We start from the raw sequence: 20,681 nt of genomic DNA, 5'->3' as shown, positions 1-20,681 counted from the left end.
AGTAACAACTGAAAACATCGGTTTATAGAGAAGTAATGTAGACGACTTATGTATATACTATGTGCTAGTACAATACACAACAACAAAGCTAAACCAGTTAAGGTATGCTATGTCGGGATAAATCTATTATTGCCCTCATCATCTTGCTAATAATAGATGCATAATTACTAATTAAAATACGACATAATTACTCAGCCGTAGCGGGTTATGGGATATCGGTCTGCCTCAGATTTTCACTAATCTGAAATTGCAGATTTGAAATTTACAATGGGAGGAAATTATCAGGACTGGAAACACACTTGGTTAGCTAGGCTCTTCACGTCCTGGAAAAGTTCCGTTGGAGTAACACCGACTGCATGTGCCTGTCGAGTTTCCTGGACCGAATTGTGGATGCTATGGAAGATGGGTGGGTAAGTGGAAGGGCACCAGGTTAGTCCTGTCGGTAGTATTCCCCCCGGTTTATGAGTAACTAGTTACAATTCCTGACACTTCATGCACTGCACTGTTCATCACCGTCACTCTATTAGACAACTTCGGTTGGAGTAGTTGTGGCTGGGTCGCTCGTTGGTTTGGTTATTGAGTAACTGGTCGTGGGTGTAGCAGCCTGGGTAGTGTTAGCGGACTCGTTGCTCTCTGTTGCGGAGAAACAGAGATGGCACACGCAAGCATCTCAGCAAAGCAGACAACAGCATACCATCTCCTCTTCGCAAAATCTGATTTCAAAAATTACTATGGAAACCCACCAGCATTTTGAGTTTAGATCTTCAATTTTTTTGTACCATATTGCTCTCCTGAACTCAAAGTGCTAAGGGTGATATTTGAGAGGGGAACACTTAGGGCCCGGTCCCACGTGCACTGGGGTTCGCTTCGGCGTGGAGGTTCTGCGACAGCGAGGCTGGTGTCGCTCCAGAGAAACCACATGTATATGGTCACGCATACAAACAGGGCAAACTCCTACTTCGGCGGAAAATGAGAGTAAAGTGGGCTGTGGTGCATACGGTACGGAGAATAGACGAGGTCAATGACCATCTTGCACGCATTTTTGTTGCATGGGCATCATACGGATACAAATTTCTTGTAGTAAGTCCTTATATAGCAGACCGTGGTGCTTTCGGCTGAAGCGAAACCGTTGCCATGGTATTGTTCGCTCCTGCGACGTCGCTTTAGCGCATCCACTACTTTCGAGTGCATGTGTGACCGGGCCCTAACAAGTTACGATACAGATGGCACCGAAAATTAGGATTTTCCTCAACTCTGAGGTCACAGGTGCTCCTGCCTATGCAGTCAGCTCAAAACCCGGAAGGTTGTCCCCGAGCTCGGTCCGCTTGCCATCAAGAGTAAATAAACAAGCGTGTGCAACTCACGGATGGGTAGGCCCACGGCGGAATTTTTTGTTGAAGTAATTTTTTCGACGACGCACGCGCTGCGAGTCTTTCGGAAACTTTTCCCTCGTGCTCTTGGCCGGACTTACACTACAAGGCCAGTGCCCAGCACGTGCCCCAGACTAGTCATAGCCCGATTTTGCTAGCAATTATGCTAGCAAAATATCGAAGAATTCTGAAAGGGAATTTGCTAGCAAAACGGAGCAAAATGTCGGTGTGTTCGCTGGACATTGGGAGATTTTACACTTACATGGTGCACGTGACTCAATTTCGCACAGTTTTAGCAACACGTGACTTGAATTTTTTTGGGGCAAAAAGGGAGCAAAATATCGAGTGGCCTGGCAAAATGAAAGCAAAATATTAACAATGATAAAGCAAAATTTTGGGGCAAAATATCGAAGCTTCACTGGCAAAATCGGGCTTTGCCTACTCTGCACTGCTCTGCGGCAAAATGCGCGTTTCTCTGAAAAAAGGTGACGTCCACAAAAATTCTGCAGTGGCCGGGGGTATCTGCAGATTGTGCAGGAGAGATCCGGAGTTGCGCACTCTTGTTTATCTACTCTTGTTAGTAACTAGTAGCTACCACCATTTCTCTGGGTATTTAAGTTATGTCTTCGCCACCGTATCGTTATTACTCAAAAAAACTCTTTTCAGGAGCTGTACTGAGGCTTTTAAAACTCTCGTGAAATTGCAAAATCTGGGTTTGCGTTAGGGCTGAAAACCCTGAATATTCGAACTGAAAACCCCTGAATATTCGAACCTCTGTTCTTCTGCCTTCCCAGCTCGAACATTCGCGATGTGAAGAAAATTCAAACTGGAAAACGTGATCCAATCCGCACACAACTTCCGGTCCTTCTGCGCTCGCACTGCACATGAACCATCCTGACAAACAGTCCTACAGCGCAGTACCACAGGACGTGCTACGAAGTTGTTTTGCGAATTCCGTGTATCCACGCGTAACCATATCCATAGCTCAGTGGTTAGTATACCTGTCAACCATACCGCTTTTGGCCGGGCCTGTTCCGATTTCAAGGACAGTAATAGCGCCAAAGAGTGAACCACAGATACGACCATTTTTTTTTACAAATTGCGTGTGAGGCACGTCTGTGAACAGCATGCCCAAGAAAGGGGACGTTCCCTGTAGCTCATGGTTGCATGGCTCGTGCAAAGTAGAGGTCAGAATAGCTTGAGCCTCAGGAATCTGAGGACTTTGAATGACCATTCTACGTTGAGTACGTGAGCCGATGAAAATTTTGGTTGGAGGATACAGAGTTTTGCTCACACGCAGTAAGGCAGCTCTCAAAAAGGCGTGACGGCTATTTTGTTGCTTGTACATTGCATGTAGCAGCAATAGTTTGAGAGCCAAGATCTGTAGCACATCGCATCCATATGCCAACTGGGGGCGCATTTGGTTGGTACGACCTAGAACAGGATTCACCAGAACAGCGCGTTTGGTTGGCACTGCACCTGTTCTCGGTCGGCCAGAACATGTTCTGCTTGCTCCGGCCTCAAGGCCGGAGCAAACCGACCAGTTTCACTTTTTCACTGTGAGACCTGGCGGGAACATCGATTTTGGTCCCAAATGATCACGTGCACACACTTTAGGGTTGGACTCGTCGTACCGTACACTGTCACCATGGTGACACATACACATTTTGAAGTATGTACTAAGTTTGGCATATTTTTTTCACGAAAATGTGCTCCGGCCTCAAGGCCGGAGCAAACCGACCAGTTTCACTTTTTCACTGTGAGACCTGGCGGGAACATCGATTTTGGTCCCAAATGATCACGTGCACACACTTTAGGGTTGGACTCGTCGTACCGTACACTGTCACCATGGTGACACATAAACATTTTGAAGTATGTACTAAGTTTGGCATATTTTTTTCACGAAAATGTGCTCTGTTTCTAGAGTACCGTGTAGTTAGCATGGGGCTGCGCCATGTGCACCAGCTGTTCGATCCTGTTCTAGATCGTATCAACCAAACGCACCGTGGACGTACAGAAACTAAAAATGAATTGAAAATGCCCACTAGGTTGGTAAGTTAGTAACGATGATTCCGAGACCTTTGGTTTGAGGATTTACTTTTGCCCCACCCCCACTTCCACCCAATATGCCACCGCCCCCGCTGTGCAGCATCTGATGGTTCTGTGGTATTCAGTGAAAAAAATAAAAACTTGCCAGGTGTGGGTTGGTAAAGGCAGGTTGTTACATTTGTACAGACACCGACTCCACCACACTCTTTGCCGCTGTCAGCATCGACCGAACACTGACTGGTGACTCGAGACTTGTCCACGCAGCGTTGCTTGTGGCACACGAGGTCCTTGTTAGTGCCGCTGGCATCACAGCGTGTTCCGTCCTTCACGAGCGATGGGTCATCGTGGCTTCTTGGCGGGGACGCGTACAAACCATTGCACCTGATTATACCGCCATCACCGCGTACGGGAACGGTTTTTGACAGAACATCACTACTGGGTTGGTTCTTTCGAGCAACTGGAAGGCAGAACAAACTACCACATAGGGCATCTCCAGCCGCACAGGCTGCATAGGTTCCTGGGGTGGAATTGGACGATTTGAAACCACAGTTACCCGTACGTTCTCCAAAAACGTTCATGATTGCGAAGCAATCCTCATGAGCTGACCCTTGATCCATATCGTTCCAGACACTCTGACACTGGCCAGTTCGTGATTGGCAAACTCCGCTCCAGCAGGATGCATGACTATTGGAGCAAGGCCAGCCGTTGCGTGCGGTCAGGTCCTGTGGACATGTGGCATTCTCGCCGTCGCAGTACTCCGCCACGTCACAGTCGCTGGTGGCGGCACGGCAGACCTGATCCCGGCGTGTCACGATGCCCTTGTTCACGCAGCATGGGTCCGTGTCCGCACACCCTACATTAAACCAACACACAACAACAACATTGGTCAGTATGCCAGACATTGGCATAACAGTAAGAAATCAGTCTACGAACCTCCCAAAGAAAAACGTGTGCAGCATGCAAATTATGCCCGCAGCAGACATCGAGAAAAAAAGATGTGAGGTACTATTTAGGGACTTTCACAGTCTTTGAGGGGCACGGCATGACAGATGGAGCAGACTTTTGGCTTGTAAATCCAAGGCCAATACTGTTCTTTATGTCGAGATACTGGACGGGCTTGAGTAGGAGCTGATTATTTCAATCCATTGGACCAGAACACATCCCATCCAACATCCACAACGGACTGGCTACCCGTTCTATAGGGTCTGGTGATGGCGAAAACTCACATCAGGCGATGTAGTGTGCCTGTAGTTCCAACCTGTTCTAGTGACCACTGGGGAAAGCTCACTCCACTCAGCCAGTGGAGTAGAAAATTTGCATTTCCCTGACATAAATCTACTCGGCTTACATCATCGACAAACCATTCACGGCGGCTGCAAGCAAGGTCAAACCATTATATCAAGAATCCATAATCCTCCAGAGTGCGCAACTTCACTGATCAGATCTGGGACGAAATCCGTGTTGAACGTCATAGTGTGACATCATGAGTAGGGAAAGTGTGAACCGTGGTTGACCGCGTCGACGCAATGACGCAAGTCCGACCCAAACATGACATAAATCACGGATTACGCCGTCCCACAACCCCATCCTAGTTGCGCACTCTGCGGGATTATGGTCTCTTGATGATATTAATGAGGCAGGGACACTCCACTTCTCAAGATCCGCTGTGATCAAGTCCCGCTTATGTTTCCCGGGTGACACAAAATGGGCATTTTGCAACAAGCCAGGAGACCAGAAGTTGCTGGGGCCGATGACCGGCATTCATGCATGCAAGTTGGCTCAACTAGTCCAACCGACGACAGGCAAATTAACTACTACAATGTACCATACTTTCCAGAGTAATCGCCGTACCTGAGTATTATCCGTGCCCAGATTATACCCATCCACCCTTTACATCGTGGTGTATTAATTTTAACCACTGGAGTGTGAGCAGCACAGACCTTTTATTTTTTGGGGGGTGTAAATTAGGAGTGTTAAAAATGCGGACTGTAATCCGAACACATGGCATTACTTTCACTGGACATAGATTTACAAAGCGAAAGAAATGTAACTGCAACATGCAGTACGCACGTCGAAGGAATGCAGCGTATTCGCTTCATTAAGTAGACACTCACCAGTCTGGCACCGGTCACCAATCCATCCTTTAGCGCAGGTGCAGGTGCCGTCTTCATTACAGCGACCCTGGTTCAGACATGTTCTGCACTCTGCAGCAGTTATTGCGTGCAGTGCATGACGTACATATTGTTTCAGTGCACAACAAAAATAGCAACAGAACAGCACAGCATGGTTAGTACATGATTCATGATCATCATCGGGTGCGACACGTCAAAGCATTTTTTTTTAAACATCCAGATTACGCAACACCCCAGGTGCACTGGGGGGGGGGGAGATCCACCACATTCAAACGGAATGATTATAGTAGTAGTGGGTCTGGATCTGGATCAGGGTATGAAGAAACGATCACAACCTCAGCCTTATATGCAATCAGCGAAAATAACTGTTTGCATTGACAAAAATGAATATCTTGCTACCTACCGAGTTGGCAATGTTCTCCGTAGAATCTTGTCGGGCAGATGCATTTACCCTCGTTGTCACACTGACCCTGGTTCAAGCACTTGCAGTCGTCTGTAGAGATACGATATGTTCATGCATGCGCAACAAGAGCAGGGAATGGCAAGGGAAAGCATCACGGCATGCTATGCAATGAGAAGCATGAAGGGAGCAATTGAACCACAAACAAGTTACCAGTGTAGGAGCCAGACTGTCCCAGCACCAGACTTCCCAGAATATAAAAGCCACACATCACTAGTTCAACCCCAAAGAATTAGGGTGAGGCCTATTCTGCGATGGTCAAATCAATTAACGGCGATAGATAGGGTAGTAAAAGTTGGGAGGCTTCCTGCATTTTCATAAACAGTTGAGAGTAGAGCCCACACGCTCTCTTCCATTAACACTGCAATAGTTCAACTCATTTCACAACAATTATTCCAACGTTTCGGCAAATTGCCTTCATCAGGTTCCCAATGATGTGCAAGCTTCCAAACTATAGGGTAGGTAGCTGCATTTCGTGGCAAAAAATCTGGGTGTGGAAATGCGGTCATGATATCAGCACCTGGTTATGTACAGTATTTTCCAGAGTAAAATCCACATTCGAGTATAAAGGCCGATTCACAATACAACTTCTAGCAACGCGACATGCGACTTGTGGAACCTGCGACGAGCTGCGACAAGCCGTGACAGTGACACACAGCTCACAATCTTTTTTTCATGTATGCGAAATCCTTATGCACTAGTGTGCAGAGGCCACTCGTCAAGATGCCGGCAAATCCGAGAGTAAAAAATTTCGACTCTGGCTATGTGCGCGGCGGATGCGAATCTCGCACGTGCATGAAAAATCTAGCCTTCTACAGATCTGGGTAGAGCAAGTGTGTTGGAACGACGACCTTTTCCGAGAGAGAATGTGGCTCTTTTTATCCTAACATTTTACTGGCCACGCTCTCCCTCCCAGCTTATTGATACGAGTATCTGCTACCGAGTAGAAGTCTCCATCTTCACAGCAGACCAGGCAAAAGCGAAACGTTGAAGTACTTTGCTCACTTGGTTTTTGGTTCTTTGAGGTGTTTATGTGGTTGTTGTGTACAACTCAACGTGACAAACTTGAGACCCCCACTCCACAAAGTTTCGTTTGGCTGTTCAATGAAAGGACATATGGAAGCTGGGATAACAACTATCGTGGCTGCCGGCAAAAATCCTAGTAATGTAAGAAACGGGGGTGTGACATGGGTAATTCCAAGGAGAATGTACGCACGGCCATTCCACAACGAAGACGAAACTACGAGCTCAAAAACACTCCGATTTTCAAACAAACGACGCAGGAAAGAAGACATGGCCGCAGCGTTCCCGTGTAGCCTTCAAAACGCCTAATTTTACTTCGATAGCGGCTGGTTCAGGGCAAATTCAGGCCCAATTCGACCGCGTCATACCGCTCAGTTTCGCCCAAAACACGAGGAAATGTACGGTAGATCCGAATGCGTACGCATTTTGCGTACGGGGACGACTGGCCAGAGTTCATGCACTGCAAACACCCGTGTAGTAGTACTATGCACGTGCACTGCATGTGCACCCAGGGTAGAAAGTGTACTCCATTTGTGCATGTCGAACGTCACATGTCGCAAAAGTTGAACTTTCTTCAACTTCTGCGACAGGTGCCTTGCGACTGTACACGACAGCTCGGGAGAGGCAGTTTCTAGTCGCAACTGTCGCAAGTCGCGTCGCAGAAAGTGGTATTGGGAATCGGCCTTAATTAAGCTGCACTCGAGTATAAGCCACACGCGGATTTTGTTGGTCCTGAAATAAAGACATCAGTATACCCCGTTCACCAGTGGGTTTTTCCATTGTAGTACATGTATAATCCACACAGACTTAGACAGTTTATCCTGCAGTCTTACCCTTTTCACAGTATTCTCCATAGAAGACAGTGCGGTTGCACTTGCAACTCAGGTCCTGGGCCAGAACGCCATTAGCACAGTGCTCTGCGCAGAAAAGACAACACAAAAGGCATCACTCGCTCACAGTTCGCTACACTTGAATGTTCGCAGCATCACAACACACTGAATTGAGTGGCAAATGAAATGCCTTTCCTCACGCCTTGCACAGCAAAAGTTTGGTTGTTTCATTCCTTTGTTATTTTTGGGTTTACCGTTTCAACCATTGCGTATCCTTTGTTGGCAAACAGCCCTGAGTGGCAGCGAAATTCAACATATGGAGATGCGGAACCCGTTGGATCCCCCATGGAGCTCGTTTCCCTCGGGCCACCAACAGTCGACGGGGAAGTTTCGTTTTCTTCCATTTGTGCTTCGTTCCAATTCAACTCACTCCAATTTTGGCTGTTATTGCGGTTTCTACCACTGCGGCTCATTATGCCGCAACTAGCCCACATTTGAAGCGGAATTCAACACATATGGACATGGAGATACGGAACCCGTGGGATCGGGAGCCCTTTTCACTCGGGCCATCAACACGTGGAGTTTCACATTATTCCGTTTATGCTTCGTTCCGATTCAACTCACTCCAATTCTGGCTGTTGCTGCTTCTTCAACTGCGGCTCATTGGGCGGAAAATAGCCCACATGTACAGCGAAATTCAACATATGGAGATACGGAACCTGTGAGAGCCCTTTTCACTTGGGCCATGAACACGTGGAGCTTTCACTTTCTTCCATTTGTGCTTCCTTCCAAATCAACTCACTCCAATGTTTGCTGTTACTGCTTCTACAACTGCGGCTTATTGGGCGGCAAATTGCCCAGATTGGCACCGAAATTGCAAACATGGCCGGACCAGACCGGAGAGATGATCCTAGCATGGCGAGAATGACGTGAGGGACAACTTTTCCTCGCATATAAAAAGCACTCAACACGAGTAGTATTCACTACCTCCCTCATTATTATTATTATTATTATTATTATTAACTTTTATTTTTCTCGTTCCTGACAATGGCAGCTGAAAGTCTTGCGTCAAAGCCCCCTCAGCCCAGTGGCCAAGATCGTAGGCCTGGCTTCCAGTGGACAAGACGGCTGACGCTGGAACTAATTTCGGCACGGTCTGAAAACAACGGCTTGTTTCAAGACATCAACTGGAGGAAAAAGAGTGTGTGGAACCGGATTTCGCAGCAAATTGCAGTAACATTCCCGGACGAGGAACTACATCCGTCTGCAGAACAATGTGAAAACAGATGGAAAAACCTGATGAAAGCGTACAAAGCCTATGTGGATTTGCAGCAAAAAACTGGGGCTGACCGTAAACAGCCGCCTGCTTTCTATGATGAAATTAATGCTACGTTTGGTTGGAAGCCCAACATCCACCCAAAATGCTGGTTCCTGTCACCAGACCCCCAAAGCGTCCAGTTGAATTGTCGGATTCGGAGGACAATCAGGATGGTGAAGCAAGAGTATCATCCGCTCCGACCACACCGCAAGCTACTCCAGTCCGTCTCAATGCTACAGCAGGTGCATCAGCAGCCGTGGCAACCCCTGCCGCTAATGATGAGGAGAAGGGCGTTTTTGTGCACACGCACATGTTGTCCAGGCGTCAGGGGCCCAGCCTCCCTGGCCATCCGACCCACCACACACAACAACGAAACTGAACTAAGAGTTCTACATAATTTCTTGACAAGACGGAGACGGACAGACAAGAAGACCGGACACGACGAGGTAAACTGAAAACTGAAGAAAAAGACTAACATTTATGGCAGCATATGAGCATGCGCGCAACAAAACACAACGTATGACAATGACGTAACCGTTACTTGGATCACGTACAAACTATACATGCAACCAAAACCAGTCAAAGCAGAACGCAAAACAAACCAAAATAAACGAAAGGACCACAACAAAAAGAGCCATGAAAAGTCTTTCTACCGATACACAACAGGCGTAAAGAAGAGGAGAAAGCGGTCTGGGGGGCAGTCCAGTGACGCCCTGGAATGGCTCAAGCAGACGAAATGTGAAGATCAAACCTGGCAAGAGCATAAGCACAACGACCAGATGGCAATATTTGGCGACCTTACTGCAGCTGTCAAATGGCTTGCAAAGCAGTAGAGGCATACTTCGAAGTACTATTTATTTATGTATCTATTGTGAGTTTGTGAAGAATACAGCATGTGTTTCTACATAACATCCAATGCTACATGCACATACACACACACACACACACACAAACACACACACATACACACACACACACACACATACACAAACACACACCTTCCTTCCTTCTTCTCCACTGCCATGACTGGCTAAGTGGCCCCATACGGGGCAGCTCTTGGATTAGCGCTGTCTCCGGGAAGCGGCACCAGGACCCAACGACTGACGTGACGGCGCATTCCCACGGGTTATAATTGCTATTGAACGCCGCGATGTAGTCGGTGTTTGGCGACCACTTGTCAGAACTAAGCAATCTCCGACAGTATATTGATGAGAGCCAAACCAAAGCGTCTCCTGGAGGCCAACGATGTCCATTCCATACTTTTTGAGCTGACGACACACAAGGTCAATTTTTCTCTCCTCGCGAATATTCGAACAAACTTTCCTTGATTTTTTTGCTTTGGACGCCGTATTCAAATTTCCGTCAGTGTCGACAAGAGTCCTGACGTTCCACGTTCCCAGAGACAGAACAACCTTTCGAGCCGCTGGTGCACGCGAGTGGAAAGACTCTGGGCGAGGGTTTGCAAGACCTCTACACCCAGGCGAAAGAGGGTCAGCGCGAGTGGTCACATCCGAAGTGGCCATGTCGTCAACGCTGAATTTTCCTCCTCCGCGGCAGCAAGATGAAGACTGCCTTGTCTAACACCGCGTCACTAAGTGTTTTCTACTCACCAGGGCTGGCCCTGGCAGAAGCCAGGAGCCAGCCTGTGGCCCTAAACTCACTACGAAGAAAGAAGAGTTCGGAGCTCCAAAAACTGCTTCCTCCTCTCTCAAGAGAACACACACACCGCATTATTAAGAAACACACACACACACACACACACACACACAAACACACACACACACACATACACACACACACACACACACACAAACACACACACATACACACACACACACACACACACACACACACACAAATACACACACACAAACACACACACACACATACACACCCACACACACACACACATACACACACACACACATACACACACACACACACACACACACACACACACACACACCAATGAATCGGTGATGATACTTTGCATCTATAATTATTATGTATCCCTCTCTCAATGATGTATCATTCAAGATACTCGAGTTTGTGCTTATTTCACTGCCTATAATGAGAAAGTACTACCTACGCAATATCGAGTATGATCTTCTGGTTGCGTATATGTGTGACGCGGTTTGCGATAAAGCATGGGGTGGCAGGGAAGACTACCAATCACACACTACTGCCTACTTGCACGACACTATTCCTTGCCATTCTCTGCAGTCAGTAGCTGGCACCCAAAAGCTTTTCACACATGCTTTGATTTGAGAACAGTTGCATGGAAGGTAGAGTGTGGAAAGAAATGAGGACCCTACTCAAATACAGCAGAATTATGCGAAGTGAGTAGTAGAAAGTCAACAATTGTGAAAGTCAGCCTTCCTCTGTTAAGCAATGAGATCCACAATTCGGTTGCGCTTGTCTGCGGCACCGGTGTTTGGTTGAAAATACTACGTGATATGGGTGGCGTTCTCAACATTCACAATATTTAGATACTTGAGTTGCCTCCATCTTCCTTTCAGCAATGCGAAAGCTCTTTCAATACACATCCGTGTTGACGAGTGCTTGAAGTTATAATTGGTCTGACTTGCTGTGAGGTGACAATCATCCCTGAAGGGAGTCATCAGCTACGGCTGTAATGGGTACGCAGAATCTCCAACGATAAAGGCTTCTCCAGAAAAGAAACGACGAGCATCTTCAGTGACCAACTGCTTCAGGGGACTGTTTTCGAATACTCTGGCATCATGCACAGAGCCAGGCCAGCCACAATACACATCCGTAAATAGCAGGTTCCTGTCGCAGACTGCTTGTAGAATAACGGAATGGAATTTTTCCTGTTCAGGTATGTCTCAGGTGCCTCATTTGGTGCTGCAATCGGGATATGGCAACCATCAAGCGCCCCCATGACGCCGCGGATGTGCTGAGCTGAATGAAATTCTGCTTGCGTCCTCTCTGCACCTTGCCCCTGGGGCCAACATATCAATAACGGAGCCATGTCCTGCAAGGCAAAACACACACGCCGTACGCTGTGCCATACTGTCGATTTGGATAGACCAAACTTGTCTGCCACCTCTCTGATGGTGCCAAGCCACCAAAGAGTAACCAAAAGCTGCTTGCGCGCGGGTATAGGCTTTCCGACCTCCATTGCCCTGCACAGCCATGTGGACAGAATGGGATAGCTTTGTGCATACAATTTCTACTGTTGCACAGTGCAAACGGAAGTGTCGACGGAAATCTGCATCAGACTGCAGAGGCACAACAACTTCGACGTAGACCCTCTGCCGCGGAACTGATACACGTCGAGGTGTTCGAAATCCAAGGACTCCATTGAAGCCAGGTTGGTGCGACAGTACACAAATCTCATCAAACAAATCAGACGGTATCTCCTCACTTTGCAGGATTCTGGCAACTACCACAGCTACAATGCCAACTACGACACAGATTTTCCGTCAGCGAATCTCATTATCTCCTTCGTCCATGATGCTTGGTACCGAAAAATGGAACTGCACAAGACCCCACGAGGAAGGAGAACAACAGCTAACTTCACAAGCTACACGTGAAATGGAATGGAAGTGGAACAGCGGCTTTTTATGGACTTGAAATGGTCCTATCATGGAGGCGACAACATGATCACAGAACCCTGCTTGCTCACGCTTTTAGATTTGAATTTCAAAATATATTACAAAAATTGATCGGTACCTTGACAACCTTGGCAACTTTCAATCGCCATTTTTGTACGTCATCATTACGACGACCAACTGTGCTAGCCATCGTTCGATTGGAGCTGGGAGGATCCGAGTGATCCAAGATCGGGATCGGGAACCGGATCACATCAATCGAACATGCCCTTGTTGATAAAATATTTTAGGATACTAATACTACATTAGAACAACAACTCTGCAAAAGACTCAGCTCGGAAGCCAAACTTCCAGGCCAGACGAGTATGCGCAATCAGCTGGTCACACTGCTCGTACAACAAAACACGTGATATAATCACGACACCCGCATCCATATAATTATTACATGGAATGAGAGCAAGAAAAGAACCGTTTAGCACGTGTCGCACACAGCAGACACTACAGTATAGTGTAATGCAATGCAAAGAAGTGAATCATGCCATGACAATAAAAATTAATATGAATTCAGAGAGTGCAACATACATTCTGAACACGCCTATCCGGATATATTTTTGTGGAAAACGGGTGTGGCACAGTTCACGTTGGCACAGATATGTTTGCGCAGGACATGTTGGCACAGGACATGTTGGCACAGGACGTGTTGGCACGGGACATGTTGGCACAGGACATGTTGGGACAGGACATGTTGGGACAGGACATGTGGGGACCGGATATGTGGGGACCGGACATGTGGGGACCGGACATGTGGGGACCGGACATGTGGGGACCGGACATGTGGGGACCGGGCATGTTGACCCAGGATAATTATGTTGGTGAAGGACGTGTCGGCACAGTTGTTGTTGACTTTTATTTTACTTCACTAATTGCACAGGCATGATTGCCTTCTTACCGGCCTATAGGTCCGGTTCTCACAGAAAGATGAAGGAAATTATATGAGGAAATGTATAGAGATAAAGACATGCAAGCGGTATAATTATTATTATAGAAATGTTTGTTATGACATTGTGTGTATGCTGACACTCAATTTGTGTGGATTTTTTAAATTGTGATAACAAATAAAATGTAGTGGAAGCATTTCATAAGAATATAATTATGTGTGAACATTGGCAGATTTTGTTGGATGGGGACAATTTTTAGCAGTCCAGGGAACATGAAGTACAGCGAGCGGTGTTGGACTGTTGGCATAGAGTTTACAAGTTAAGTACGTCAATATCAGATAGGGCTCTCTTGAATTGATCGGCAGCAGTTATCGATCTTACATCAGCCGAGAGGGCGTTCCATGCAATACTGCCGTGAAACATCATACTCGAGCGACCAGCAGGCCCGCGAAGGAAAGGGACTTTGGAGCAAGTTGGAAACTTGGCCCCTAGTGATGCGCTGATCGTTTAGCCCGGTGTTTGGAGCAGTCGTTGTAAAGAGTTGCTGTAGGAGTGGGCTACAATATCCATTGATACAGCGGTGTACAAAAATTAGAACTTTCTGAGTGTATGTGTGTGTCAGGCTGACAATACTAAGAAGTGCCAGAAGCGGTGCGGTGGGGTGAGAAAGCGCTGTTGCAAGGTTGCACGAATGCGGGCTTTGAAACTCTTATCCAGACGTCCAAGCAACTGGGCAGAAAACCCAGGAACAAAGCTATTCGAACCATACCATAGCTGAGAGAGGACCATGCTAAGGAACCAAGTGCGTCTTGCACACAAACTGAGTCCTTGACCATGCCTCCAGAGCTGGCCAATGGTCCTAGCAGTCTTGCGGCTCAGGTGTGCAATGTGGAGCTTCCAGGACAGCTCCTCATCGAGTATTACCCCGAGATACTTAGCCGAAGGTGTGACAGCAAGTTTGTCAGCATGGCAGAACACCTCAGGCTGTGTGTCATCTGCGCCACGGGGCTTTATGAAGAAAAGCTGAGTTTTTGCTGCATTCAGCAGCAAACCAATATCTTTTAGCCACGTGGCGAGGCTTGTGATGGCGTGGCTGAGGGTTCGGCATACTTTAGTGGGGTCGGTGTCTGAGCAGTCGAGAGTAATGTCGTCCGCAAATTATTGGTGGTTTACCGCCGGTGGCAGGATCGTGCTCAATGTGCTAGTGTACAAGACAAATAGCAGGGGACCAAGAACGCTGCCCTGTGGGACACCACGAGAACAAGAAACGGCAGAAGAGAGATGCCCTTGAACTCTGATCTGCTGGAAGCGGCCTGAGAGGTAATCGGCAAACCAAGTGAGTGGGGTACCAGATATGCCAAGAGAGAAGAGTTCAGTCAGAAGACGCTTGTGCTGAACTCGATCAAACGCTTTCGACATATCTACGAACACAACTCCAGTGTACTCTCGTCGAGATTTGGCTAGAGACCATCTGTTGACTGCAAGGACAAGTGCATCCTCTGTGGAGTGTTGTTTACGATAGGCAAATTGGCTGGTGGTTTGAAGCTGGGCTGATTCGAGATAGGTGGTGAGCTGTTTCTTTACAAATGCCTCCGGAATCCGGGAGATGATGGGTAGCAGGGAAACTGGGCGATAGTTTGTAGGTGAGGTCGGGTCGCCACCCTTAAACAGAGGGGTGACATGTGAGGATTTGAAGGTGGAAGGAAGTTGGCCTGTTCTGAGCGAATAGTTGATAATTTTGGTGAGATTGGGTGCCAATATTGAGGAGAACTTGTGTAGAAGTAGGCCAGGCACACCATCACTGCCAGTCGCCTTACTTGGGTCCACAGAACTCAAACAGGACTCGACGGCAGAAACTGCGACTGGCTGGAAAGCAGAGAAACCACATTGTTGGGTTGGTCCCAAGGGAGCTTGCAGAGTGATGGGACGTGCTGGGTCATGTACGACACAACGAGATGTTTCACTGAGATCCTGTAAGGATGCCTGTGGGACCTGGACTTTCTTTTGACGGCCAGTTACAACATTCAACACTCTCCACAGTTTGCGCTGGTCACTCGTTCGGCATTGTTCAGTGAAGAACTGGTTGCGCAGTTTCCTGTCGAGTCGACGTGCCATGGCCCGAGCTTCTCTATGCTGATCACGCAATTGTACATTCGCTTGATCTCTCACGAGGAGCTGGTGTAAATGATTGCGTTTACGAACTGCACCCACAAACTCATCAGTCAGCCAGGGGCATGAGCGGCGTGCGCGTTTACGCTGGGGTACCAATGGTGCATACTGGTCTAGTGTGGACATGATAGAAGAAGTGAAAGAATGAACCATATCATGGATATTGCTGTGGGCATCAAAGTCTTGCTGCTGTTTCCTCTGGAGGTCGATACTGAAACTGTCCCAGTTTACTCGAGGGAGACGTCTGGTGGTTTTTACTGACGATGACACGTGGTGGTGTGTGTGTGAATGCTCAACCAGGCCAGCACAGCAAAGTGATCACTTATGTCTAAGTGTATTGCTTCACAGGTACCATCCAATGGGGAGGATGAGAGGAACAAATCTAGCATCGTGGATGATGTTGCCGTGACTCGAGTTGGAGATGTAACATAATTGCAGAGATTGTAGTGGGAAAGTATGTTGTACAAAGGGGATGCAGATGGAGAAGTTGGATTGCTAAAATCAACATTGAAGTCGCCAAGTACCACAGTGGACTGCTGACATCCCTGAACAGCTTGCTCAACGTTCTGATCCAGTGTGGTCCAGTAGGCAGCAGAACTATTTGGCGGCCGATAACAGCAGCCGAGGAGCGTTCCATGTCGACCAGGGGCTAGAATCTCCAGCCACAGCATCTCTAGCTCGCGCTGTAAATCGGCCCGTTGTCGAAAAGCCAGTGACTCATGACAATACACAGCAACTCCGCCACCTCGCTGATCAGGTCTTTCTCTTCTGTATAGCTCGAAGTGCGGGATGGACAACTCCTGATCGGACACATCCGGGGTCAACCATGTCTCGGCTATCGCGAGAACGTGAATGCCTCGTGTTGAGATGAACGTTTGAACTGCTACCTTCCGCCGAACACTACACACATTCAGAAATCCCACACTGAGTGACTGGGTCGAGGAGGTAGGTGGTGCTGTGGGTGTTACATTATAGTTATATTTCGGCACAGCAGACATTGGCATAGCAGATGTTGGCATATGTTATACTGGCACAATTACTGTTGTCCCAATCTGCATTGCCACAATGCCTGTTGGTATAAGTCATGATGGCACAGATATGTTTGGACGAAACCTGTTGACACTCAAGGCATTTTCATAACGACAGATTGCATGCCTTCTCACCGGCCGGTAGTACCCAAGAAATCGCTCTGCAAAAGTGATTTTGGTTGGGAATCTTCTTGAAACATTTGTTGGGATGAGGTCTTTCATTTATAAGGCAAATTACAGGCGCAAATTAAGCAATGTTTTATTCCTCTGTGTCCGCAACCAACATGATATGCTATTTCGTTATGTTGGTTGCAGACACAGATGAATAAAATATTGCTTCCACAGGGGCAACCATTGATAAAACCACTCTAAAATATAAATATCACTTACTGACACAGAGGATTTTGGCGTGGCGATTGATTGTGGAATTTTGAAATGGATTACTGCGATTTCTAAACGTTACAGTTATGTAATGGGAGTTGCCATTCACTCGGATTGGTTTGACGTGGTAAGGTGCGTGCCGAAGAGCCAATCTATCTAGCCAGCGCTCTCTTAATACATGGCCATGTGCTTGCAGCCAGTCATAGGTTATGAGGTGAAATCCGTACTCCTGACATGCCTCCTCTGCAAACTGCTCAGTCACGTTGGGTTTCAGTGATGGCGTGGCTGCGGCGTATACCGAGTCGTTGTAATGGAGCCACTTGGCTGCAGGACAAGGGCACATACAGTAGTGGGCAGATAATAGGTACATTAGTAATGAAATATACTCGAATAACAGGTGCCCTGGACTCTATAGTCGTACTCAATGAAATCTTGTCTGATAGCAGTGTCAGTGCAATGAACTAAAAAAAGAAGGTAATCGATAACCGCTTTGCAGTGATCGTTTCAGCCCTACCCTGACTATTTGCCGGGCACACACACACACACACACACACACACACACACACACACACACACACACACACACACACACACACACACACACACACACACTACTACTACTACTATGTACAACTGCCACAAAATGGCCACGTCGCTCCCAGAAGCGGGAGACAACAGCGAGAAAAAAGAAACAAGGAGAATAATTGAGGTGAAAGGGGACCGTTCTACACATAGCTAGTGTTTCTGTCTTCGGTGGCGGGTGAGGTCCTGCGGGCGGGAGAATCGTTCGTTACATATGCTGCATTGAATGGGCAGATTAGTCCTCTGGTCCTTTCGCAGTCGTTTGCCTCGAGTACAATTATGGCGGTTAAAACCAGCCTGACTCTTCATGCAGCGATCACAGATCGAGCAATGGTGCTGGCAGCAGTCCAAATTCAGGCTGCATCTCGTTGAAACAGCTGGTATTTCGTCCGATGTCTGACGCTCCACACAACGATGAACTGCAAAACCGCCAGCGCTTTGAAACCAGCGGTCACAAACTCCACAGTGACGGGCCCCAGGCTGCTGGGCAACAGGTAAGGACCGTACAGCTGAGCACTTGTGACGGTGAATCCCACGAGACACACACACACACACACACACACACACACACACACACACACACACACACAAGGAGAACGATGTCGAAAACCGGGGCGAGAGGTTAAAGTGAAAAAAAATGTTCTATGCATACGAAGAATGAAGGTTGCCGCTACTCAAACATCTCGATGAGCAGCATGCTGGCTATACCTAAAGCTGCATGTGGCTGGGCAGACCTCAGTGACCAGCAGTACGCCACTGTTGCAAACCACTCAGTGGTTCTACCCAGTACAGTTGCTCTCGGTGAGACCCGGCCCAGCGTGCAGATTTAGTGCCTTCAACTTGCGCGGCCATTGACACCGTGGAAGTGGGACAAATGCGGCCGCGTACGCATGTACAATACAATGATGTAATCGGAACTGATCCAGGGCAGCCAGTTTTGCACTTTGCGTCTATTTTCACCGAGCGCAACTGCACTTAAAGCAGTCCCGGAGAAAAAAGTCTTAACCAAGCTATGAATAAAACGTACGATGCCGACATAATAATGTGATGAACAAATTAACTTTGTATCTTTATAGTTGTAGTCTCTTGGGGCGCGTTTGATTGGTCGGATCCAGAACAGGGGCGTTTTGAACAGGGGCGTTTGATTGGTCTGCACTGGTCTGCTCTAGGTTTGGAGTGTTCAGAACATGTTCTGACCACTCCGACCCCAGAGGCTGGAGCAGCCAGAGCTTGTTGCAAAGCCCAATGAGAACCTGACAGGACTACGCAATGAGTTTCGTTTTTTTTTCTTCATTCGAATAGATTTTGGCATGTCAGTGATTACGAAAGGGCGTGGTGATGTACATGGAGGTTTAAGTGTGATTTTGCACATTACCCTGCGGTTCCCACGTCCATGATTGATTTTTTGGCTGTCTTCCAAGCTTCTTCCCCGGTTTTAGTTGCCTTTCAAGTTTGTTTTGCCTTCGCATGTTGAGCAATGTAAACATCTTTGAACTCTGTGTAAATTTTGAAGTTAGCGGCATGGTGAGCTATCATGAGTTCTACAATATTTCAGGCAAAAATATTCGCCGTTCTGTTTGATTGGTAACTGGTGTTCTGACTGCTCCAGTGACTCTAATCTGAATCCGGATTCACCAATCACACATGCCCTTAGTTTATTTCCTTCTTATCCTGTAGTGTTTTGAGAAGAAGGGAACGAAAACTTTCAATACATAGTTCACATGTCCGGACTGGCTGTTGGTATGTTCCGGCGTAGATGCATACGACGACATGTTATTTTTCTAACGAACAAATGGAATAAAATATGCAAAGAATAATTCATGAACGTCCCAGTTGTCACCGTTATGCCGGGTTATGACACAAGCATAGACATGAACTGTTTCTTAGCAGATGGGATGAATTGGTAACTCGCGTCTGGGTCCGACTCCGGCTAGATGCATAGGTTTTCCCATTGGAGTGGGAAACCTAAATGTAGGTTGTAATCACTCTTGGCATCGCCTCTCTGTGTCAGTCCTCTAGCCCTGTCAATAGACATGGTTAGCATTTTACCGTTCACATTCACTTCGACCGTACGTCGGCCTGTACCATTTTGTGTGTGATTTCAAGACACTGGTTAGCATTTCGGTTTCTGACACAACGATCGACTTGTGACGTACCCTAGTTGGAATCCTACCGTTTCGTTCTTCCGCTAAACAGAGCTTTCTATCGTCGAAACGGTACCAAACCAATGTTATTTTGGGTGTTGGGTACGAGTACGGTTGGATTTAGAGTGAACGGTTAAATGCTAACCATGTCTACACACACAACAAACGGGTACAGGCCGACCGCCGCAAATCGCGTGAATGGTAAAATGCTAACCATGCATAGTATTACTTTCTACCCCATGGTTGCTGGCTACTGAGCATCTCTCTCACGGGTTCATTTGATCACAATCCAACAGCCTACCTTCGCAGATGACATCATGATGGCTTGTTCCATCACTATCATACAATTCTTTAGTCAAACTGTTCTTGCCCTGCTGGTATATGAGATGTTGGTCATCCTTCACGAACGATGTCCATATTGAAGTAGGGTTGCTGTAACCGCTCGTCACCATCTCGTTGAGCAATGCTCCCATGCAGTCGCGCACGCCAAGCGTCTGATTGGTGAAGGAATCATGGTCTACCACGTTGTATCCTCTTCTTGTGCACATCTGGCGGGCATGCGTCAAGTTCGTTTTCTTCTGGCAGCTGTCACCGTCGAGGTGTGGATGACACGGCAAGCTGGCGAGAGCCATCCAGGTGTACATTGCGTTATCTGTACCCAGGCACTTTGTCTCGAAAGCTG

General features: G+C 47.4%; 1 protein-coding gene across 1 annotated transcript in view; it reads right to left on the bottom strand.

Annotated features, from left to right (window-relative positions):
- Positions 1-523: 523 nt before the first annotated feature.
- Positions 524-20,681, bottom strand: part of LOC135827698 (uncharacterized) — a 53,904-nt gene continuing 33,746 nt past the window's right edge. Inside the window, exons 21-27 of the mRNA XM_065340152.1 lie at positions 20,301-20,678; positions 17,283-17,597; positions 7,868-7,951; positions 5,955-6,044; positions 5,534-5,623; positions 3,565-4,272; positions 524-633 (exon numbers count right to left, since the gene is read on the bottom strand). Of these exons, the coding sequence (XP_065196224.1) occupies positions 524-633; positions 3,565-4,272; positions 5,534-5,623; positions 5,955-6,044; positions 7,868-7,951; positions 17,283-17,597; positions 20,301-20,678 (1,775 nt within the window). The remainder of the gene's footprint in view (positions 634-3,564; positions 4,273-5,533; positions 5,624-5,954; positions 6,045-7,867; positions 7,952-17,282; positions 17,598-20,300; positions 20,679-20,681) is intronic.

The sequence above is a fragment of the Sycon ciliatum genome, chromosome 11 (assembly GCF_964019385.1).
Source record: "Sycon ciliatum chromosome 11, ocSycCili1.1, whole genome shotgun sequence".
NCBI classification, from domain to species: Eukaryota; Metazoa; Porifera; class Calcarea; order Leucosolenida; family Sycettidae; genus Sycon; species Sycon ciliatum.
The sequence above is the reverse complement of the archived record's forward strand: the minus strand, read 5'-3'. Positions and strand labels throughout refer to the sequence as shown.